At 41.6% G+C, this 25463-nt stretch overlaps 1 protein-coding gene across 5 annotated transcripts in view; it reads left to right on the top strand.

Moving 5' to 3' along the window:
- Gm10044 (predicted gene 10044) overlaps nt 1–25463 on the top strand; it is a 42263-nt gene that overhangs the window by 4850 nt on the left and 11950 nt on the right. For 3 of the 5 annotated variants that reach the window (XM_017316350.2, XM_017316349.2, XM_017316348.2), the window contains exons 3-7: nt 142–315; nt 14400–14938; nt 17494–17655; nt 22548–22581; nt 23942–24014. In XM_017316350.2, coding sequence (XP_017171839.1) covers nt 142–315; nt 14400–14938; nt 17494–17655; nt 22548–22581; nt 23942–24014 — 982 coding nt within the window. Of the gene's footprint in view, nt 1–141; nt 316–2682; nt 2790–11983; nt 12286–14399; nt 14939–17493; nt 17656–22547; nt 22582–23941; nt 24015–25463 lie in introns of all 5 variants that reach the window. The other 2 variants (XR_003951007.1, XR_003951008.1) reach the window with 2 other exon arrangements.

The following is a 25463-nucleotide window of genomic DNA, read 5'->3' as shown; positions in this document are numbered from 1 at the left end:
GTCTCAAATACAAGGTGACCCTATTTCATTTTTAGAATGAAAAAAAAAATGTATCTCATGTAATGAGAAGTAATTGACGAGACCTGTGGAGTGCATATTTTCAGTTAAGTTGATGACTGTTTATTTATGTAAAACCCACAGGCCTCACAGCATCAGCATGGGGACTGTGTGGCTGCCTTGCTACAACACGGTGCAGATCCCAATGCTGTGGATGCTCTTGGAAACACTGCCCTCCACTATGCAGTACACAGTGAAAACACGTTCATAGCTTCCCAGCTCCTTGAACACAGCGCCAACATTGAAGCCAAAACAAAGGTAAAAGCCACTCACTGTGATTTCCAGCCCTCTCCTGATATATTGCGTTCATAAAATATCAGCACACATGGCTCCAGTTTCTACCACAGAAGCTCAGGCATTCACTGAATGAAAGGGCTCTGAAGGAATTAATCGCCAAAGGTATGGATCCTTTCAAAGGCTTTTCAGAGGCTACAGGTTTCTTCAATGTATTCATAGCAAATAGTTGCAGGAACACTAAATTTGTTAAAGGTAAAAATATTTTGCATATCTCTTCACTAAATTTTTTTCTTTTTTTGGTAATTAGTGTAAAACCACACAAGGAAAAAGTTTCTTATAATTGGGCTTTATGACTGCAAAAGAGGACTTTATAGTAAATGGAAATTGTGTCTCAGAGATGAGGCCGAGTCAGGGAAAATGAGGATGGTAATCAGAGGCCTGCAGGCAAAGGTGCAAACCCGATATGGAAGGGAAATGCAAAGAGACCGTTTAATTTTCCCAAGTTTATATGAGCAGATGAAAATGCTCTTTAATGGGGAGACAGAACTCTTAGTTTGGTAAACAAAACAAAACAAAACAAAACAAAACCAAACCAATACTGAATTACAAAAGAGCCTAAAGATGCCCTAGCTTATTAATGAGAACAGAGAACCACTCTTTTTTTTTAAATTATGTATTTTCCTCATTTACATTTCCAATGCTATCCCAAAAGTCCCCCATACCCTCCCCCCCACTCCCCTACCCACCCACTCCCACTTTTTGGCCCTGGCATTCCCCTGTACTGGGGCATATAAAGTTTGCAAGTCCAATGGGCCTCTCTTTCCAGTGATGGCCGACTAGGCCATCTTTTGATACATATGCAGCTAGAGTCAAGAGCTCCGGGGTACTGGTTAGTTCATAATGTTGTTCCACCTATAGGGTTGCAGATCTCTTTAGTTCCTTGGGTACTTTCTCTAGCTCCTCCATTGGGGGCCCTGTGATCCATCCAATAGCTGACTGTGAGCATCCACTTCTGTGTTTGCTAGGCCCCGGCATAGTCTCACAAGAGACAGCTATATCTGGGTCCTTTCAGCAAAATCTTGTTAGTATATGCAATGGTGTCAGCGTTTGGAAGCTGATTATGGGATGGATCACAGAGAACCACTCTTACTACATCCTTTGTAACCAAGCTGCTCCTTCCATTGAACTCCATAAAAGAAAACCCTACATGGGAACAGTGGCCCCTAGTACCTTCTTAAGCGGCTTGTTGCTCTCTTGCAGCTAACCTGACTACTCAGAGGTCAGTATTAATAGTTTTATTGATTAACTGGCATTTATTTATTTCTGCCTTATAATTTACCTAGAATAAAATAACTTTAGTTACTAAAATGTAGATTTTTATATTTTTATGGATTATTGTTATATGTGAGAATAAGACTTTATACTGGGGTTTTAACTGCTAAGACACAACCTTGCCACTTACAGTAATAAGCAATAAAACTTAATTAAACTGTCTTTTAATTGAGAGCAATTTCCTGAGAGGCACATTTGGAGCCAGATCACCTGACAATGGTATCTGGTTCCTGCCAACTAAAATTGAAGAGGCTCAAATGACCTTCTTCCCTAACCTAGTGCAAATATACTGGAAAACTCTGAGCACTGTATCCCTGGAGCCCGTCCTCAAATATCGATACTCCCCACTAAAGAGCTGTCAAGTGTGGGTTTAAGTCAAGGGGATTTCTTTAATATTGGACCTATAATCATAGTTCTGTTTTAAGGGAATGTTCAGTCTCTGTGGTGCTCCTGGAAAACTACATATTTTTTTTTTTTTTTTTGGTTTTTCGAGACAGGGTTTCTCTGTATAGCCCTGGCTGTCCTGGAACTCACTCTGTAGACCAGGCTGGCCTCGAACTCAGAAATCCGCCTGCCTCTGCCTCCCGAGTGGTGGGATTAAAGGCGTGCGCCACCACGCCCGGCTTCATATTTTTTGAAATACAAACTAAAGAAAGTCTGCTCCGGAGAAGACAGTTTAGCTCATCCATCCAACAGAAGTAAAACCTTTGCTACCGTGTTTTAGGATTAGGGCGATGGCGATGATAAAAGATAAAAGATTGCACCCCTGTTCTCAAGAAGCTCTCGATTTACTTGGGAAAAACCACACAAGCACAGTGAAGTGAAGATTCTCGGCCCCAGGGAGAGGAACCCGGCAGGAGGGGGCGTGGCGGGGCGTGGCGGGGCGTTGGCAGGTTTGGTGGGTTAGTGAAGACTGGAGTTTGGAAGGAGGAGCAGCCTGTGGGGACTGCAGCTGGGAGCGGAGGAAGTTGGCCTGTGCTATTTTAAAATAATTTTTCATTCAGTTGAGAAATACATCCTTTCACATGCTGTAAATTGTTTTTGTTTGTTTCTCAGGAGGGCTTCACACCACTTTCACTGGCTCTACGGCAAAACAAAGACCTGATTGGGGAACTTTTAATGCAGAAGGGTGCAAATATACACACAGTGTTCCACCCAGACAGGTTCGGTTTGCTTTTCAACATTTTTAGTACTTTCTTAAATTCCTTACTTATAATCACACTACTCAAGTGACTTCAGTCTTAGTGATATTTTAAAAAACATTTTTTTTCCATTTTTTATTAGGTATTTAACTCATTTACATTTCCAATGCTATACCAAAAGTCCCCCATATCCACCCACCCCCACTCCCCTGCCCACCCACTCCCCCTTTTTGGCCCTGGTATTCCCCTGTACTGGGGCATATAAAGTTTGCAAGTCCAATGGGCCTCTCTTTCCAGTGATGGCCGACTAGGCCATCTTTTGATATATATGCAGCTAGAGTCAAGAGCTCCGGGGTACTGGTTAGCTCATAATGTTGTTCCACCTATAGGGTTGCAGATCCCTTTAGCTCCTTGGCTACTTTCTCTAGCTCCTCCATTGGGAGCCCTATGATCCATCCATTAGCTGACTGTGAGCATCCACTTCTGTGTTTGCTGGGCCCCGGCATAGTCTCACAAGAGACCTTAGATTTGGGAACAAAACACCCATGGAAGGAGTTACAGAGACGGAGTTTGGAGCTGAGATGAAAGGATGGACCATGTAGAGACTGCCATAGCCAGGGATCCACCCCATAATCAGCATCCAAACGCTGACACCATTGCATACACTAGCAAGATTTTATTGAAAAAACATTTTTTTAAAAGATCTATTTATTTTATTTTTATGTGTAAGAGTGTTTTCCCTGAATGTATGTGTGGGCACCACGACTGTACTTGGGGTCCAGGGAGGTCAGAAAAGGTCCTTGGATCCTCTGGAACTTTTGGAATGGGTGGCTGTGAGCAACTGTATGAGTGCTGGAAATGGAACCAGCAAGAAAGCAGAAAAAGACGGAGGACAGAGAAAGGGCAACACACCCTTTACAGGCGCATCCACAGGGGCCTACTTCCACAGCTAGGCCTCGCCTCTTTAATAGACAGGTCAGCTGTACACACATATTAACATTTTATAAGGCATAGAACTCATGTGTTTTGGGTGATTTAAATTTCAAGAAGACTTTAAGAAAAAAATGTAGCGCTCTTCAAGGACTTTTCAGGCTTTGCTGCAGATACCTTTAGCAGTGGCCTTTGGATGTGGTTCTTAGAACACGTTCACAGCCTTCTCAACAACAGTGGTGAAGCCCAGTGTGGCGTCTAGGAAACCAAGACCGACAGCAAACCCTGAAATGTGCAGCTCTTAGCTGTCGCGGAAGGACTGTGCTGTCCTGTGAGTTTTGGCACACACTGTGAGGACTCAGCATTACACGGAAATGCTTGTGAGGCATAGAAACAGCCAGGTAGTGGACTCACCACTCACTCATGAATGGAATATGAAGAGATGTTGCAGTTAACATACTGTTTGAAGGCACCAAGCATGTGAGTTCACGATTTACAGAACCAGCCTCTTTGTAGACCGTATCACACTCAATGAAGTGCCTCCAAAGGTCATGTCAGGGATAGAGCTGTGGTACCTGATGGACATGGGCAGATGAGTGAAAGAGGAGCACTAACTCCAGAGGCACACAAATACAAAGGCAACAGTTACTATAGCCACCAGAGCAGAACATAGGGAAGAACAGAACTCCTGTGTGTTTTGTGTGTGTTGGTGGTGTGTGTGTTTGTGGTGTGTATGTATGTGTGGTGTGTGTGTGGTGTGTGTATGTGTGGTGTGTGTGTGGTGTGTGGTGTGTGTGTGGTGTGTGTGTGGTGTGTGTGTGGTGTATGTATGTGTGGTGTATGTGTGGTGTGTGTGGTGTGTGTGTGTGTGTGTGTGTGTGTGTGTGGTGTGTGTGTGGTGTATGTGTGGTGTATGTATGTGTGGTGTGTGTGTGGTGTGTGTGTGGTGTGTGTGTGGTGTGTGGGTGGCTTTGTTGTTATTTTAACCAAGGGCTGAATTGTTCACACTTCTACATGAGAAGAAAAGTGAGGACCATGGCAGTTAACTGTTGAAGAACACATTAAAAGTTGTTGATACATTTCTAATGCAAGGTACATTATGAATTCAAAAAAGAATTAGAGTACTTGGTAAATACTTTCATATAAATAATAAAATAAGTATCATTTTTTTGTATGCCACAGTGGAGCAATACCCAAGAAACAGCAAAACCAAATATGTAAAAAATCCATGCAGAGCAGTGCAGGTAAGATTTTTGATACCAAGTTACTCAAGGTGGTCTTAGCCTACCAAAAAATAAATAAATAAAAAAAAAGAATAAAAATTTTGGATCTGAAAAAGAGTGAAGGTGAAATTTTGGTTGAATTGTTTATTATTTGTTTCCTAACATTCTGGAATTCAGAATATAAGAAATTATTTCTAAAAAAATGAAATGAAATTAATATGCCTGATAATATTGGCTTTTTTAGTTTTGACGCCTAATGTCTTTATATAAATAGGAAAAATGTTTTTAACCTAGTACATTATAGTTACATTATCATAAGTTGGACTTGTCATAAAAATAAATTTTTCATTTAATTTTTATGATAATGTAATATATTTTGCCCCTATGAAGTTCAGTGACACTAATGTCACTATGCAATATAATGCCTTTAATCCCAGCACATGAAGTGGATCTCTGTGAGTTCAAGACCAGCCTGATCTACATAGTAAGTTCTAGTACATCCAGAGCTACTCAGTAAGACCCTGTCTCAAAAGAAAATACATCATCAGCAACAAAACCCAAGTGCCATTGTGTAATGAGATACAGATACACGCATTTTCATTAGTGTCTCCCAATGCCATTTGAGTTGTCTGCTTTTTGCTCTCTAAACGTCCCAGTTTGGAGCAGCATCTGCATATTGTCTGACTCTTATCTTAATCAGTTCTCATGCAGGTGACTGTGTTCTGCCATAACTTATAATCGGCTCACTGGACAGTTTTAACAGTGTAACCCCTCCCTCTTGTGGCATGCTCAGGATCGAACACAGGCATCAGTGAACTTTGTACATGAATCCTCATTAGGTCTACCTCCCATACTGGTTTCCTTGATGTTATTCTTAATCAGCATAGGAGATGATGATGCATGGTTTACATGCCATGAAGCAAGATGTCCACAGCAGTTTGCCAGCTGAAGAGAAGAGTTGAGGAAATGACAGCGTTCAGTATTTCAGAGTTGAGTCTGGCTAAGAGTCTAACAGTGGGAGGGACACTGCAGAGTTTGCTCTTTCAGCGACTGTCATTGCAGTGGCATCTTTGCTACTTGCCTTGCTTTCGGGAAGCACACCTTTCAGGGTGTGAAGAGTGTAGATGAATCTACCGGAGCTGAGGTGAGGCGAGTCAGTTCTACGGCAGCAACACCAGTGGCTTTCTTCCATACTACCTCAGCATAATAGGATTGGATCTTTCTTTGTGGTGATGAGGATGGGCTGAGGCCTGCCATGCTGCAGAGAACAGTTCCCATAGATCTGGTTTCCTGCAGCCAGGACTTTTAAATTCTTAACAACTTCAGCTGAAACTGCGGAGAAAATCTTTGTTCTAAGTATATTCTCTTAGAATTGTTGTTAGTGTCATTAGTCCTGGAAAAAAGAACATGATAGTTTTCTTGACACTGTCAATCTGATTCTGGTAATGATATCATTTTCAATTAGTTTGATAGTGTACATTTAGGATTATAGTCATTGTATGAAGCAGTCTATCATTAGTCATTCAGTCTTGATAACTGTCTTATAATATTTGAAATGTACAATATTGGAAGTAAGAACTTTTATATTAATTGCCTATCAACAGTCTAGTTAATATTCACTTTAGACAGTTTCTCAAAGGAACACATTATAACCAAGTACCAGTCTTGTAAGTGTGATGTTATATTTTTCTATTGTCGTTACAAAAGATATTTTGCCTTTCTCCTTTGAAACAGATGACAGTACTGAACATAGCTCTTTACTCAGGTAGGAATTCACATATTTGGAAATATATTAAGTAATTGGAGAATGCACAGATAAGACATTAATACTTGTGTAGTGTAGTCTGGTATAGATACTATATCATATACGTAATGCCTGCTATATCATGTAGTCATCACAGCAGATCTACAGATGATCTATGCCATTATAATGTATTTTGTACTAATTATTCATGGCAGCCTGCAGGCAGATGTGGTGGTGGAGGAGTAGCTGAGAGTTCTATATCTTGATTTGAAGGCAGCCAGGAAGAGACTGTCCTCTACAGGCACCAGGAGGAGGAGGCTCTTTCACCCTGTGTAGAGCCCGAGCATAGGAGGAGCCCTCAAAGCTTGTTACACAGTGACACACTTCCTTCAAGCAAGCTACACCTATTCCAATAAGGCTCCATCTCTTAAGAGTGCAGTGCCACTTCCCATGGGTCAAGCATATACACACCATGACAATGGATATTTCAGTTTAGTCTTCAGGTCATGTAATTTGTGCAGGTAAATTATTTCAGGCTTTGTCAATATTGGCTTTTGCTCTTTTGCATGGATTTATGAGTCAGTTTTCATTTAATCATGTGTTACAGATTGTGGTAATTGAATACAGAACGTGCTCATTAAAAATTAAAGGTTAACTTCCAATTAAATAAATCAGGAAATAACATTTAACATGTAAACTAGCCTTTCCCCAGATTTTGTTAAAATATTCAACTTACTCATTATTGTATGTCTTTACTGTGGAGGTCCTCATGCAGATTTGGACCTGATGGCCCCAGTCGAAAACCAGATGATAGTAATATTGATACTAAGGTAATATTCTTGTAAGATTAGTTTTCTTGCTCTACACTCTGCTTTTGTAGTGTTTTCTAAAACTCACAGTTGCCTTCCTATCAATGTTTCATGTGGAGAGTTGATTTGGGGGAAAATGTTTGTAGTTGTGACATGCATATATTTACTTTCATAAATTCCAAATGACTAGTAAGATACTTTTTAAAAAAAATTATGTTATGTATGTGAGTACACCATCTCTGTCCTCAGACACACCAGAAGAGGGCATTGGATCCCATTGCAGATGGTTATGAGCCACCACGTGGTTGCTAGGAATTGAACTCAGGACCTCTGTAATAGCAGTCAGTGCTCTTAACTGCTGGGCCATCTCTCCAGCCCCTGTAAAATGCTTTTGAGGGAGTGGTGGACAAATAAGAGAATAGATTGAGATGACTAAACAGCTCGGTGGTTAAGAACACTGGCTGCTCTTGGAGAAGACCAGGATTGTTTCCAGCACCCACATGGTGGCTCACAACCATCTGCTACTCCAGTTGCTGGAGATCTTAAGACTTCTTTAGGCCTTTTTGGGCACCTGGCATATACATGGAGCACTTACATGTAGGAAAAAATACTTATACACATAAAAAATAAAAGAATGGGTGGTACATGTCTCTAATGTCAGCACTCACAGGTAGAGGCAGGCAGATCTCTGTGAGTTCTAGGCCAGTCTTGTCTATATAGAGAGTTCCAGGACAGCCAGGGCGACATAGACTTTGTCTCAAAACAAACAAACAAACAAACAAACAATTAAACTAACAAACAACAACAACAACCAGAATGGGTTGGAACATACCCAGTGACTGGACATTTACGTTAGAAATAGTTCTTCCCACATAAAGCATGTTTGATATTTAATCAAGAATTATTTGGGTAAATCTACAGTTGAGTGTTTCTTTTTTTATGTGTTTGAGTGTGGTGTGTATGTGTGTGCACACACATGTGTATGTGATGTGGGTATGCATGCATGCACATGGATGTAGAGGCTCAAGGCTGATCTTGGGTGCCTTCCTCCATACCATTAAACTTCAGTTTTTGACACAGTATCATCTCTCATTGTACTTGGAGCTCACACTGTTTTTGGCTGGTTTGACTAGGCAGCCGGCTCTGGATCCTCCAGAGGATAGGGTTTACAGGTGGGCCACTATTTCTGCCTAGCTTTCCTGTGGGTGCTGGGATCTAAACCCCAATCTTTGTAGTTCATGGTAAGTGCTGTATCTACTGAGCTTTATGTAAAATGATCTGTAAAGTAGCTAATATGTTTTTGCTAATACTCCCATGTAACTAAGTAAGTTCCAATCGGATAGGCAGTTATTGGCTTGGAATCCCTCTAGTGCCTTCCGCTTCACAGAAGAGCACAGTTGTGTCTTCCTCGACACCCTTATCTTACTAGAATACAGGTTTTAAGAGAGTGCCCCTATTTCTAGCCTTTCTTTTGTATTAAGCTAACACTGAAAAACTTGTGGAAATTTAAACATTTATAGTGAGTGTGCCTGGATGAGAAGCAGGTGTGCCCGGATGAGAAGCAGGTGTGCCCGGATGAGAAGCAGGAACTGGAATTACAGACGGCTGTAAGCCTGACCATATCGTGCTGGGAACCCAACCTGGGTCCTCTGGAAACGTAGCAAGAGCTTTTAACCACTGAGCCAGCTCTGCATCTTCCATTCAAAATAAGTTAAATTTCTTATGATGTGATGAAAACTCAGCATAATAGTTGAAAATTATTAGTTAACTTATTTATTTATTGAGTCATGGTTTCACTGTGTAGTTCTGACTGGTTTGGAACTCACTATGTAGACACACACAGAGGCCCACCTGACTGTGGCTCCCCAGTGTTGGGATCAAAGGCCACCACTCCCTGCTTTCTCATTCATTTGTATAGAGAAGGTACTTGGTCAATTTAGGACATGAAACCCTTAGTTTGGAAAAAAATTTACTGATTTGTAAAATGTCTTAGAAAAAAAATGTGATGGGACTTTTGAGGAAATAAGCTGGGGAGTGACCAGGTCACAGTGAGTGACAGTGAACAAATGCCTCATTGACATTTTATTGTTTTCTCGAAGTAATGGCCTTTCACATAAAAGATTAAAATCTGGTCTCCGTTCTACAAGGCCATGTTGGGACGTGGGAGATATTTTTAATGAAGGTGCATTTTGAAGTTATTGTTCCCAGAGCTGTCGCTACCGAAGAAAGTTACAGGGACTTGTCAGCTAGTGATAGTTTTTTCCTTTGGGTAACATCTTCCTCAAGAGCAGGAGGGAAAGGCCATGTCTGAGAGAAGGAGACAGCAGTGATGTGGCTCTCTCTAGATCCCAGGAGACTGTGTGACAGTCAGCACCCTGAGAGAATCTGAGAGTGCAAGTCCAGTGTTCTGAGGAGGCTGATCAAATTTAAATGGACCTGGATATGGCTATATCAAGATATTCCCTTCAGCCAGCCGATTTAAGCACTTGGGAGGCAAAGGCAGGCAAATGTCTGTGACCAGACTATCCAGCTTGGTCCAGCGAGTCCCCGTCTCACCGTGATAGGACTTCAGGTTTCGGTCTTCCTTCCTTCCTTCCTTCCTTCCTTCCTTCCTTCCTTCCTTCCTTCCTTCCTCTCTCTCCCCCTCCTCTTTCTTTCTTTCTTTCTTTCTTTCTTTCTTTCTTTCTTTCTTCCTTTCTTTCCTTCTTCCGATATATTTATTTATTTCATATATTCAGACATACCAGAAGAGGACATCAGATCTCAGTATAGATGGTTGTGAGCCACCATGTGGCTGCTGAGAACTGAACTCAGAACCTCTGAAAGTGCTCTTTTTTTCAATTTATATATTTGACTAAAACATTTTGAATATAGAAACATTAAATAAAATATAAACTATTCTTAAAATATCTTTATAATTAAAGTATCTTTTCTTGTGTAGTTTTCAAAAAGATTTATTTTTATTTTATGTGTATGGATATTTCACCTACATGTATAGCTGTACATCATGGTTGTGCCTGGTGCCTTTGGAGGTGAGGAGAGGGCATTAAATGACCCTGGAGCTGGAGTTTCAGGTGGCTGTGAGCTACTATTTGAGTGGTGGGAATCAAACTCAGGTCCTTTGGGAGAGCAGCCAGTACTCTTCCCCACTGAGCCAGCTCTCCGGCCCATCTGTGCAGTTCCCATGCTCTTGTTTATGTGATTAAGGCATGACTTAAGTTGAGTTCTTCTATTAAGTGCTTGGAGTTGTGAGCAATGTAACAGTGACAGCCACTGGGTTGGAGGCAAGGGGCTCATTCCCAGGGGCTTGAATTTGTACTTTTCTATTATCACTCACTCATGCCAATTTATAGAATTAGTTCTGTTTCATGGTCTTTAATTGTCCTGAGGGCAGAATACTGAGGCAGAGAACAGAGTTTTACAAAATCTACCCGGTCCGCCTTAATAGACTCGTCCTACCGAAAGAGAACCTGTGGGGTAGAGCATACAAAAATAACTCCTGTCTTACTTTATCTTAGCATAGCCTATCAGTAAACAGCATGAAAGGTTTTATGCATTGTCTTTAGTGGAAATTAGAATGTATGAGAGTTGAACTTAACACAGACAGCGAGTAAAGATGCATCACACCTCTAATAATATGTAGCTTAAAGTAAAATCTAAGAATTGGTTTCTTTTTTGATTTGTATTTATTAATTTTGGCTCTTACTCATCCGAAGCTTGCCTAATGATTATTTAGTGATCTTAGGGAAAAGGATTAGTATGCACAGTCAGGGCTCACTATGATCAACATAAGGTGAGCTACAACTATTTTTAGATGAGAACTCCATCATATATATATATATGACAGTTTCCACCTTTGGGTAACATCTTCCTCAAGGGGAAGGCCATGTCTGAGAGAAGGGGACTGCAGTGATGTGGCTCTCTCTAGTTCCCAGGAGACTGTGTGACAGCCAATGCCACACACACACACACACACACACACACACACACACACAGCTAGCTTTGGCTGTCTTGGAACTCAACATGGAGACTAGTCGCTTCTTTTGTAATATTAAAAGATTATCTAATTTAGTTGAGTGTAATGGACCACAGTTTTAATCCCAGCCATTGGAAGGCAAAGGTAGACAGATGTCTGTGAGTTCCAGGCTAGCCAAGGCTGTATAATGAAACTCTTGTTAAAAACAAAGAAAGAAATAATTTACTTCTTTAAGTTTAGCACATAGCGGCATATCTATTTTAAATAACATTAGCAGAATTAAGTTTTGTTACCTCATGGTCTCCTTCTAGTCTAGGCTGGGGTAAATTATTTTTACTTGTTTTTTTTAAAAATTATTTTCTAGTGCTAGAAATTGAACGTAGGGCCTCACAAGGGCTGCACTTCAGAGCCATATCTGCAGCCCTGTTTATTTCTTAATGATGAGCCAGTGGGTTATGAGTGGCTAAGCCAATATGAAGAAAATAACTGTGATATGAATTCATTTCTGTTTGTTCTGTGTCCACTCCCCTCAGTGACTGGTAAGGAGGAAGTTGTTTTAAAAACCAGTACTCCAAGACAAAAAGCATCTAAAGCCAGGAAAACAAACCTACCATCCAACCATCTTCAAAAGACATCTCAAGATCAAAAGGAGAAAAAGAAATGTGATGCAGGACATAGACCTGCACATTCAGGATGTGCTCCTACGAAAACAGCAGAGGAAGCCCAGCAAGGGGAACAGCTTAACAAAGTCCTCAGAAACAAATCAAGGGCATTTCCTGAACCCTTTGAGAAAGAGCTACCACCTAGCATCTCTAAAGCAAATGCCCACTTGAAGGTAGTTCCCCCTAATCTAAAAATAATGTGTCTGTCTGTCTGTCTGTCTGTCTGTCTGTCAGGGAAAAGATGCATCTGGAGAGATTGTCCCCATTGTATTGCAGATATTATAAAAAAACCAACAACCCTCAGTCTTGAAAATACCCTGGCATCTCCTTCTTGTCCCCAGTCCCAGGTCACTTGTCACTTAGCCTTCTAAGGCTTAAGGAACAACAGATTAGACTATGAGAACAACAACCTAGAATGAGAACACACTTTAAACATTTAAAAACGGTATTATTTTATGTGTATGAGTGTTTTGCCTACTTATATGTCTGTGCACCATGTGTATGCAGTGCCCACAAAGGTCAGATGAGGGCACTGGATTCCCTGCAACTAAAGTTGCAGGTGGTTTTGAGCTGCTATGTGGGTGCTGCGACTCAAACAGGGGTCCTCTGGAAGAGCAGCCAGTGCTCTTAACTGCTGAGCCACGTCTCCAGTCACAAATGAAGGCAATGCTATAACAATGCAGAAAGTGATGACGATGACGACGACGATGATGATGACGATGATGATGACGGCGACGATGATGATTTCTAGGGTACTTTTAGTTGAAATGAAAGGAACCGACATGTTTGATATATAAATGATAAATCTACAAACCAAAATATCACTAACTGAAAATTAGATATTAGATATAAGTATAAGCCTAGAAAGCCAAAAAGACTGGTTACACTTCATAATGTATCATGAGCCTGAAATAAAAGATGGCATATTTTTGAATTCAGCTAATCTAAACCAAACTAGTACAAACCTGGGAGTAGAGGCTGTTACATGGTAAAGGCAGTGCTCTTGTGAAAGCAGGGTCCTAACGGACACAGTCAGTTCTCTTTCTCTACTCTCCAACAGAGCACTGAGTGTTGTATGTCTTCATGACAGGGTGGTGGGGTGGGGGAGTGCTTCTCATCAGCCAAGCAGCATGAAGTTAGCTGTGCCACTCACACTTTTTTTTTTTTTTTTTACTTTTCTGTATGCTTGGGTATGAATGTATGCCTGTGCACCATATGTATGCCTGGTGCTCCCACTGAGGTCAGAAGGGATTGGATCCCCTGGAAGTGGAGTTTCAGACAGATGTGAGCCCCTGCGTGGGTGCTTGGAACCAAATCCAAGTACTCTTAGCTGCTGAGCCATCTCTCCAAGCCTCAAACTCACAGTTCTTAAGTTTAGCTGGTTCAGTGGGTTTTCTGGGCAACCTGTCTGAGTGGATAACACCAACCCATCACTTAGAATGCTCCTCCAGGCTTTGTTCACATAACTCCTGCTGTATGTAGGTGATGGTGCTGAAGCAAGCCATTACCTGCTGTCCCTCAGGTGTAACAGTCGTGGTTAAGGAGTGAGAGGTTGGAAGGGATCTCCAGAGTCCATACTTGCAGCTCATCCGCTCCCCTCCACTATGGGTAGTGGCACGCGTTGTTCATGCATTTCAAAGGCCACCTTCACTGATTTACTATCCCAGGATCCCAGTGAGCAATTGTGAAAGACCACGAGGAAAGACTGATGTAGAGCAGAAGGGTGAGGTTCCTTTTATTCCACAATCTCTTTAATGTCGCAGTCTCTAAATCTGACTATTAATGTAAAATCTAGACTGGAGAGGATATACTCTGTCCTTATTATTTCTTCACATCACTAAGGAAGTGAATGTGTTAGGTAGCAAAACAAACAGACAAACAATAAAAAAAACCAGGGCAGTTTAGTTTAGTTTAGTTTAGTTTAGTTTAGTTTAGTTTAGTTTAGTTTAGTTTTGAGACAAGGTTTCTCTGTGTAGCCCTGGCTGTTATGGGACTCACACAGATCAGTCTACCTCTGCTTTCCGAGTGCTTGAATTAAAGGTGTGTCCACCACTGCTTAGCAGCAAAGGGCAAAATTTTAAAAGCCAGACAGAGCATGTCCCCTTAAGATTTCTGAAAATTCTGGGTCTCTTACTCAAACAGAAGTGAAGCAGAGCTTACAAAATGTCAGTGGTCTGTACTGATAAAACACAAATATTTGTGGACCATGGCACTGACTAGTAATAAAACAAACGAATCTATAAAACTCCCTTTTAATGAACAATAACACAGCCTGAATTTCTTAAAGGTTGAAGAAGAGAGGAAGTACGGACTCCAGGAGCCGAATGTAGCAGTGGAGAACTCTGACGACAGAACAGCTTGTGCTGTTGCCTCTGCTGCTGCTGCTGCTGCGGTTTCAGCTTCTACTTATGCGGAATCTGCTTCCACTTCTGCTTCTGCTGCTTCCAATATTGCTTCTGCTGCTTTTGCTTCTGCTTCGGCAGCTTCCACTTCCGCATCTGTTGCGTTTGCTTCTGCGTCTGCAGCTTCCACTTCCGCTGCTTCCGCCTCTGCTTCTGCTTCTGCTTCTGATGCTTCGGCGGCTGCGGCAGCTGCTTCCGCTTCCGCCTCTGACGCCTCCGCTGCTGCTGCTGCTGCGGCAGCTGCTTCTGCTGTGGCCTCCTCCAACGCTACTGTTAATGCTGTGGTGGCTGCTGCTGTCACTGCTGCTTTCGCAGCGGTTACTGCTACTGCTGACATCAAAGGCAGTGAACCAACTCCTCAAAGGCACAGTGGGGCTACTAATGACAAGGATTTCGCACTTAAGGCAAAAGAAGAACATGATAAGTAAGACCATGACATTAGTATAAATAGATAATCAATTTTGACTGACAAAACAGACTCTCATTTTGGCTAACATTCATGATGATCACATTGCTCTGTCCTTTGTATAGCAATAGACAGACATTACCCACTCTCAGAAACGTTTAATAGTTTGATCCTATTTTCTAGTTATATTGAAAACAATGTTATATAAACATAACCATTGTAGCTGGCAAACACTAGGGAAGCCTTGTTTGTGGTTAATGAATTCAATGACACAAAAGTCAGACAGTTATTCCTGATCTAGAACCCAAACCCACTCACTCCATTTCTTTCTTTCTTCCTTTTTTTTTTTTTTTTTTTGTTATTTTTTTTTTTTTATTTTTCCAGACAGGCTTTGTCCTGGAACTCACTTTGTAGACCAGGCTGGCCTCGAGCTCAGAAATTTGCCTGCCTCTGCCTCCCCAGTTGCTGGGATTAAAGGCATGTGCCACCACCGCCCGGCCTCACTCCATTTCTACTCAGAGTATCGGCCACAGTACCTCATGAGACACACAGATTAGCCTCCTGCTTTATCTCTGACTTGAACTAGGATTTTTCTGTCCTTGTCACTCTATCCCGGCCACACTGAACACTCAGGCATCTCTCTGAACTTGCAAGGTTTCTATGTCACAGTTGCCTGCCATGTTCTATTGTCTTCTTAGTTCTTGCTTACAAGCCATACTCTCCACATAGCCACTTGGTCCTGCGGGACCGTGCTCCTTCCACGGCATCCTTAACAGTACATAAAAGTTTGTTTTCCTCCTCCAACATACTATATGTCTGTCTTTCTGTCTCATTTATTGTTATTCCATGTGTACTTCAGTATCAGAGTAGTCTTTTCTCTGCTTACCACTGTAACCTCATTGGTTAGATAGTGGGCTAGCATACAGTAAGAAGCTACTCAATGTATATTTGTTGTATGAGCAAATGAAGTTTACCCTGAGTGTTGTTTTAAACATTAAAGTAAATTTCACTTTTAAAAAGTTTGATGTGCATCAGTTCTCAGGACTTTCATTTATTATCATTGTTAAAAAATTTCTGAAGCTGGGCATGGTGGCGCATGCCTTTAATCCCAGCACTCGAGGTAGAGGCAGGCGGATTTCTGAGTTCGAGGCCAGCCTGGTCTACAGAGTGAGTTCCAGGACAGCCAGGGCTACACAGAGAAACCCTGTCTCGAAAACCCCCCCCCCCAAAAAAACAAAAAAAAAATTTCTGGTGACCTTTTATAGTCACCACAGTAATAATTTCCCATATAGACAGAAAGTTCCAGCCCTGTGGTTACTTATTCTCACTTACTTTTCTGCCTGTATTTATGATAGTTTTATCTGTGGCAAATAATCAAAGGGATAACAAAAGTCACTTTATGTATTAACAATGTAAACTATAAAGAGTAAATGTAGTAACAGCCATTGTGGGAGTGGGAAAACTGTCCAGGAGGTCCCTGTTGTTATGTTAAGCAACGCTGTGGCAACAATTCAAGATACATCATCAAAGAGACTTCAGTTTCTCCCACAAGACATACTTGAAGTTATGGGTGTCTGTGATAAGGGGGAGCTGTATTGGTCAAGCCACAGGTCTAACATTGAATCCTGCTTAATTTGTTAAGTGTTCTGGGAATAGTGATACTAATAGACGTGCCAACCAGTTCCAACCAGTTAAGCAGGTTGATTTTTGGGAGGCATAGAGTTTAAAAGTGAGCAGAGCGATCCCTGCAGCTCATGTTCAGAGTTATACTCATCAACATTTTCTATGCTGCTCTGTACTACACTGTCATGTTTTAAAAGGAAGGCTTTGCTCTGAAGACATTTTCATTGGCTGTCATATTATATAGCCTGTGCTCTTTTAAATGTAAAAGGCAGTAAAATGCTTGCTGTGCAAGCAAGAGGACCTGAGCTCAGATCCCCAGCACCCAAGAAAAGCCAGGCGCGGTAGGATGCTTCCACACGTCTAGGGGGAATACTGGCCAGTGGTGCTGCCAATCAGAGAGCTTTGTGCTCAGTGAGCATTGTTGTCTTAACAGATAAGATGGAGGAAGACACTCAGTGTTGGCCTCTGCTCTCCACCCTTTCACAGCTTGCAGACCGTGACTTCTAACCATCTGCATCGTGTTTACAGGCAGCATGACATCCATCTCGGAGTACTTGTGGGTTTTCCGTTTTTCCTCTTAAGATGTTAGGATGCTATGCTCGTAGGCTTTGTGCCTACATTCTGTTGTCTAAGTAGAAGAGTTTGCTGTCCTGCTTGTCCCGCTGAGCTCCTTTTTAAATACTTTACTCTTCTGTAAAGCCTTCCTCATGCCTAGCTGCACGTTCGCCCATCAACTCCTCTCTATGCTACCTGTTCTTATAGTTAAAAAACACATCTTTGATTGCCTTTAGCTGGGACATTTTAATCTTTTTTTAAGTGAATAAATGAATTAAAATGTGGAAAATAGGACTTCATCCAATTGTTTTTTAACCTTGGTTAGTAGAATTACTAAAAACAAACCAAAAACCAAAACCAAACCCCCAACACTGACTTTTATGATTCTCTTAAAGGAGAGAACCTGCCACACATTTGATGAAAATGAACAGAAGTGAAAATAAAGGCTATTTTCCGGGAGATTCCATGGCAACGTTTGAGAAGTGTGCTGCAGACACAAGTGCTGAGCCACCAGTGAAGCAGAGCTGTGCTCGCCAACTCCATCAGGACGGACAAAGGTAACAGGGAGATGCTTTGTTCCCTGTACAGTGAGTACTTTTTATGGAAATAAAACAGCTGACTAGAGTAGTCACTCAAAGCAGAGGGACACTCAGCTGTACCTACACTGCTGGAAGGCTGAGAGAGATTGGGACTGACTCACAAGTACTCTTCATGGAAGCCCAACAGCTCAGAGAGTGTTTACTCAGAGAAGTAGTAGAGGAGATGGTAACTGTGGAAGGATGTAAGATTTAGGTTTTTCTTATTAAAATGAATGCTGTGGAGTATGCGATTTGCATGCTCTAGGAAAGGAGAGGGAGATGAGCATGGGGAGATGTCAAACTTTACTTGTTTAACATTGGAGTACACAGGCAGGAAAGCAGAAATGAAAAAAAAAAGTCATCTTAAATAAAGAAAAAAAAAACACTTTGGGCAGTAAACTGTGTCTGAATGCCCAACAAGATACAAGACCATTGTGGCCGTTGGAAAGAAAAGGATACGCAATTTTTCAAGGTAACAGTAATTACAGAAGTTCACTGTGGGCTGTTTTACAGAAGTCACATTTAAAAGACATATAATAATCTAGTCATAGACTGTGTGACCAAATGATGAGGATTGTTTATCTGATTCTGCCAGTTAATTTTTATTTTGTTTTTTTGTTTTTGTTTTTGTTTTGTTTTTTTTTTTGAGACAGGGTCTCTCTATGTAGCCCTGGCTGTCCTGGAACTCACTCTGTAGACCAGGCTGGCCTCGAACTCAGAAATCCACCTGCCTCTGCCTCCCAAGTGCTAGGATTAAAGGCATGCGCCACCACACCCGGCCTGCCAGTTAATTTTAAACACGATTTAAAAATATAACTGAAAATCAATTATTTTGTTATGTTTGTCCGCACTATATTAGTTAGGTGCTCAGCACACAAAGGATACTATGATATGTGTGTGTAGAAATCTGTCACCCAGGGGCTGGAGAGATGGCTCAATGGTTAAGAGCACTGACTGCTCTTCCAAAGGTCCTGAGTTCAATTTCCAGCAACCACATGGTGGCTCACAACTATCTGTGATGGGATCTGATGCCCTCCTCTGGTGTGTCTGAAGACAGCTACAGTGTACTCATGTAAATAAAATAAATAAATCTTAAAAAATAAAACAAATCTTTGGGCTGGAGAGATGGCTCAGCGGGTAAGAGCACTGGCTGCTCTTCCAAAGGTCCTGAGTTCAAAAAGTTCAAATCCCAGCAACCACATGGTGGCTCACAACTATCCGTAATGAGATCTGATGCCTTCTTCTGGTGTGTCTGAAGACAGCTACAATGTACTTACATATAAATATAAATATAAATATAAATATAAATATATATATATATATATATATATATATATATATATATATATATGTTATTTTCTTTATTTACATTTCAAATGTTATCCCCTTTACTGGTTTACCTTCTGAAAACCTCCTTATCCCCTCCCCCTGCTCACCAACCCACTCCTCCTGCTTCCTGGCGCTGGCACTCCCCTACACTGGGGCATTGAGCCTTCCTCACAGGACCAAGGGCTTCTCCTTCCATTGATGACCAGCAAGGCCACCCTCTGCTGTTACATATGCAGCTGGAGCCATGAGTCCCACCATGTGTACTCTCTGGTTGGTGGTTTAGTCCCTGGGAGCTCTGGAGGTACTGGTTAGTTCATATTGTTGTTCCTCCTATGGGGCTGCAAACCTCTTTAGCTTCTTGGGTCCTTTCTCTAGCTTCTCCATTGGGGACCCTGTGCTCAGTCCAATGGTTGGCTGGCACCCTCTTCTGGTGTGTCTGAAGACAGCTACAGTGTACTTACACATAATAAATAAATCTAAAAAAACAAACAAAAGAAATCTGTCACCCAGCTGGGCAGTGGTGGCGCATGCCTTTAATCCTAGCACTTGGGAGGCAGAAGCAGGCAGATTTCTGAGTTTGAGGCCAGCCTGGTCTACAGAGTGAGTTCTAGGACAGCCAGGGCTACACAGAGAAACCCTGTCTTGAAGAAACAACAACAACAACAACAACAACAACAACAACAACAACAACAACAACACAAGAAATCTGTCACCTGTGTTAGTTCTCCAGGCTCTGACCTTTCTTTTGAGTACACAGGACTCTATCAATCTTGTTAACATTTCCAAGTGTTAGAGCTCTTGGTAAAGTATGTCGGATATTTAGAGTCAGTTTCTTGTCCTTCGAGCTTCTGTTTAGAAAGGTGGGGGTGGGTAGTTGTTGGTAGCTGGTGGTTTGAATGAGAATAGCTCCCATAGGTTCATGTATTTGAATGGCTGGTTTCTTGTTGGTGGACTGTTTGGGAAGGATTAGGAAGTGGACCACTGGGGCTGGCTTTGTAGTTTCAAAGTCCACATTAGACCTGGTCTCTTTTTCTGGTGCCTGTAGATCAAATGTAAGCCCTTAGCCGCTGCTCTAGCCCATGCCTACCTGCCTAATGCCATGCTCCCTGAAATGATGGTCATGGACTGACTGTCTGAAACTGTAAGCAAGCCCCCAGCTGAAATGCTTCCTTTTATACACTGGCTTGGTCATGGTGACTCTTCACAGCAATAAAACACAACTAAGACATTTTCTTTAATGATACTTACATATGATTGACATACAAATGATAGCCTCACATTAAACTATTAGGCATGGAGTTCTTTAGTGACGCAGTAAAAGACCTTCAGCTAGCGAGCACACTGGGTAACCATCCTGTCGTTTCTGATCTTTTCATAACTGATTGAAATGCAAGTCATCTTAGCTTTATAGTTCAGTGGGGTTTGGGTCCAGGCAAGGATTTAATGACTGTTCAAAAGTAAACTTGACAAGCAAGCAGAAGGGAGTATTTTGGGATTACAATATTCTAAAGTAGAGAGTGTTCATTAGTGTCCTCGACATCTGCTGCATGCTGCTGAACAAACACTTCTTGAAAATTTAAACAAACCACCGACTTGATTAATACTTCATGTTGAGAATTTTTTTAGAAAGAAAATTTTTAGCTTTCTGAAAGTTGGGTTTCAAATCTCCCAAGTATAGAGCTTTGAAAAATTTCAAAAATTGTGCAAAATTCAGAAGTAACTATTTATGAATAGAAAATAAATGATGAGGCAGGCGGATTTCTGAGTTTGAGGCCAGCCTGGTCTACAGAGTGAGTTCCAGGACAGCCAGGGCTACACAGAGAAACCCTGTCTCGAAAAAAAAAAAAAGCCAAAAAAAAAAAAAAAGAAAATAAATGATAATTAGATTAACCTGCTATTATATCACTTACTAATACTTCTGTGATGCCAAAGTTCATGGGACTGGATTCTGGGTTGACCACTGTACTGGTTAGTTTTGTGTTAACTTGACACAGCTGGAGTTACCATAGAGAAAGGAGCTTCAGTTGAGGAAATGCCTCCATGAGATCCAACTGTAAGGCATTTTCTCAATTAGTGATCAAGGGGGAAAGGCCCCTTGTGGGTGGGACCATCTCTGGGCTGGTAGTCTTGGGTTCTATAAGAGAGAAGGCTAAGCAAGCCAGTAAAGAACATCCCTCCATGGCCTCTGCATCAGCTCCTGCTTCCTGACCTGCTTGAGTTCCAGTCCTGACTTCCTTTGGTGATGAACAGCAGTATGGAAGTGTAAGTCGAATAAACCCTTTCCTCCCCAAACTGCTTCTTGGTCATGATATTTGTGCAGGAATAGAAACCCTGACTAAGACAACCACCAACCGTCTATATGTCTGTGCCCAGGTCCTTCCTTTGTAAAACATCTGCTATGTTCCCTGCCTCAAAATTATGGAGGGCTTTTTTTTTTTGAGACAAGATCTTTCCATGTAGCTCTGGCTGTCTTGGAACACACTACATAGGCCTGGCTGGTTGTGAACTCACAAGACATCCACCTGCCCTGTTTCTCAAGTGCTAGGAGCACAAAGGTATGCTCCACCATGCCCAGCTATGATCATTCTTGTTGTTGTCCTCTTCCTCTTCCTCCTCCCCCTCCTCCTCCTCTTTCTCTTCCTTCTCCTCCTCTTCTTTTAGCAATTTCATATAAGGTCAAGAGAAAGCTAACTCCTAGTGTTGTTTTTGAAAAGGGTTTCCTAAGGGATTAAACAATATTTTCTAAATGAGTTTTAGTGCTCATGAAAATTTGCTGTTGTGTTTTTTATTATTGATTTAAAAAATTAGAATTGGATTTATAACTCTTATTCTTGTTCTGCCTGTATGTATGTATGTATGTATGTATGTATGTATGTATGTGTACCACATCTGTGTTTGTCAACTGTGGGGGCTGGAAGAGGGCATCACGGTCTCTGGATTTATAGTTACAATGGCTGCGAATCACCATGTAGACACTTGAAATTGAACTCATTGTTGCCCTCTGCAAGAGCAACAAATGCTCTTAACCTCTCAGCTGTCTTTCCAGCCCCTGATTTGTTTCGTTTAGTTTTGTTTTATTTTGAGACAGGTTTACTTGTAGCTATGGTGGGCGCAGAACTCACTATATAGACCAGGTTAGCCTCAAACTCACAGAGACCCGCCTTTTCCTTTCCTCCCGATTGTTTGGAGTAAAGGCATGTACCAGTATGCCCAGGCCTGATGTATTTTTAATTAACAGAGCAAAAAAAAAAATGGTATATTTCTATCAAATAGTAAAAGTAATGTCGTGTTTCCCTTTTTCTTTTGGCAATCAGAAAGTTTTGACTAAAGTTAACTGTTGGTCATGATAATAATGGTATCATATGTTCCTTAAGTTTATTTTCAAGCCCTCTTGTAGAAATAATTGTATTTTAAGTATCCTATAACAGTCACGAACAGGGTAAGTTTACAACTTCAGATTGTTATATGTAAGGACAATATAATTTGCATTCAAAATATTTCCTAGTCACCTGAAATAAATTTGTGTTTCTTTACTTTTTAAGCCCTGCAAAGAGCACATCTAAAGAAAAGCACGAGGTACGTAAAGGAATCATGAAAAAACGGTTTGGTGGCGGGAGCAGAGCAAACCACAAAGATCCTTGAGCAGCTATGTGACCACACGGGGGAGCTGCTGAGCCTCCCATCTGCGACCACACGGGGGTGGGGATGGGGTGGGGGAGCTGCTGAGGCTCCTATCTGTGACCACACGGGGGAGCTGCTGAGCCTCCTACCTGCACCTCTAGTTCTGAGCAGTGGTGCAGAGACTTAACAACCTTGTAACACCCCATGGGCTAAGTGCTGCTCACTCTAGGCCTGCCACTATGTGGATCCTGGAGGGACTAGAGGGCTGGATGGTTTCCGAAGCTACTGCTTGCCAGCAAGACAGGAAGGTCATATAGGGAGTTGTGCAATCAGATGTTGCAGTGTAAGGAAAGTTTAAGGTTTCCACAAGAAGAATGGCACACTAGTATGCCTGACTGCTGATAAGAGGAACCAGGTTTGCTTTGCCCTTCAGGAGATGGAGCAACTATGGAGCCTGTTGTTGGTGGAGGGAAAAGGGGTGTGGAGGCTGTTCCAACTCAAGAAATCACACACAGTAACTCTTGTTGTGCTGGCTACTTTCATAACAGCTTTGCACAGCAAGAGTCATCTGAGAGATGGCAAACTCAGTTGAGAAAATGCCTGTAGGAGTTGTGGTCCCGGGTCCTATAAGAAAGCAGGTTGAACAAGTTATAGAGAGCAAGGCAGGAGGAAGCACCCTTCCATGGCCTCTGCCTTAGCTCTTGCAAACAAGTTCCTGCCTTGTTTGAGTTCCTACATAGAGAGACCCTGTCTCAAACAACAAGAAAAAAATTAAAAGATAATGTAATCTGCTATAAAAACATAAATTAAAATACATGATAAAATGTCAAGAGAAAAAAAAGAATCTTTTGTTATATAAAGATTTGTTTTTGAAAAAGAATGATAGGACAGTAACTATCTAAAAGGCACCTTCTGACAAAATTCCATTTCAGAAGTACCTGTACTTCTACACACACACACACACACACACACACACACATCTATCTATCTATCTATCTATCTATCTATCTATCTATCTATCTATCTAATGTGTGAGTGTTTTGCCTGATGTATGTATATATTCCCCACGCATGTTGGGCCCTGCAGAGGTTTGAAGAGGACATCAGGTCCCCTGGCACTGGAGTGACAGATGGTTGTGAACTAGTTTGTAGGTGCATGGGATTCAATCCTGGCTCCTCTGCAAGAGCAGCCAGGGCTCTTAACTACTGAGCCATCTCTCCAGCCCAGTATCTTTTAAGATAAAATATTATCACATCCACACTAGTCATATATGGTGTAAACATTTTGGGACTACTTGGTGGTGTTTATTTTACAGGCCAAGAAGCAAATCAACGGTGTGGAAGGCCTGGAAGATGGGACTCTGCCGTGTGAAGCAGCCTCAGATGACTGTGAGTCGCTGCGTCCTAATGATGAACACGCTTTGTTGCTAAACACACGAGCTGGCATGGAGTGTGATATCAGTGTGCAAATGGGAGGCCTTTGTGTGTGACTTGTACTAACAAGAACAGACTGAGCTGCACGCCACACAGAACAGTGAGCTGTTACAGTTTCTGCTCATTTTACACATGCACTTGGTATTAAAATAGAGTGTCACTGTGGTCACCCCATTGCACTTTTCTCATAGTGTATGACATCTTTTCTTGACTATTTATCCTGTCCCTTCACCATGATTAGGTCAGGTTGGCCATGGTCTCAACCTGGAATACTGTAGTGATGATAGAGCTGTTCCTGCTATCCCTACCTCCTGAACCACGATCTCCTCTGCAAATATTAAATGTTTTTCAAGAATTCATACCTACACAGAGAGACTCTGCCTCAAACAAAGCAAAACACAACAGGATATAACCATTCATTCTACCATGTCCTTCATACAAACTTACAATATTAAATGTGATTTTTTCCTATTAGCTTATTTTCTTTAGCAAATAGACTTTTCACTTTTAAAGAAATTAAGTTGTTTTTATTGTTGCTTTTCAAAACTTCAGTGTATATTCAGGATACATTCATTATCACACACACACACACACACACACACACACACACACACACACACACACACACACACAATGACTTTCTCCTTGTTTCAGGCTTGAATTTGATCCTATCTGGCTTGTGGTCCCTCCTAGGGTGTCTGCTCACTTGGTAGCACTGTTGCAGTCCCATTAAGCCACACCTAATCTCCCCACGTATCCTACTCATCAGTGCATAGTACTCACATAGAGTCGTTGGTTTCCTTTGGACATTTTCCTGCACGTGAGTAAGATGCTGAAATGTCCTCTTGCACTTTCATTGTATTTTTTTTTTTTATCTTTTTTTTTCTTTTTAAAGATTTATTTATTATACATAAGTACACTGTAGCTGACTTCAGACACTCCAGAAGAGGGCATCAGATCTCATTACAGATGGTTGTGAGCCACCATGTGGTTGCTGGGATTTGAACTCAGGACCTATGGAAGAGCAGTCAGTGCTCTTACCCGCTGAGCCTTCTTGCCAGCCCCGATTGTATTTTTATCAAAAAGAAGCTGGCTGTTTTTGTGTTGGCCTATTCTGTCTTTTAAACTGTAGTGCCCTTGTAAGACTTTATACTAATGTCGCTTCTGACTTTTCTAGTTCTGTAGTAGTGAAACAGTCCTGACTCCCCTGTTACTGCTGTGCTTGGGGTCTGGAGACTCTTTTGGCTACTGTAGATGTGCTGTCTGTCCTTTCCTTCCTTCCTTCTTCTTTTTTTTTTTTTTTCAGCAGTGAGGGTTAGACCCAGGCTTTGTGCAAGTTAGGTAACTGCTCTCCCACTAAACTGTATTCCTAGACCTCCTGTCCAAGGAGTTTTATAAACATAT

This window comes from Mus musculus, chromosome 14, assembly GCF_000001635.26.
Source record: "Mus musculus strain C57BL/6J chromosome 14, GRCm38.p6 C57BL/6J".
NCBI classification, from domain to species: Eukaryota; Metazoa; Chordata; class Mammalia; order Rodentia; family Muridae; genus Mus; species Mus musculus.
Note: the sequence above shows the minus strand (reverse complement) of the source record. Positions and strands in the feature narration are given on the sequence as shown.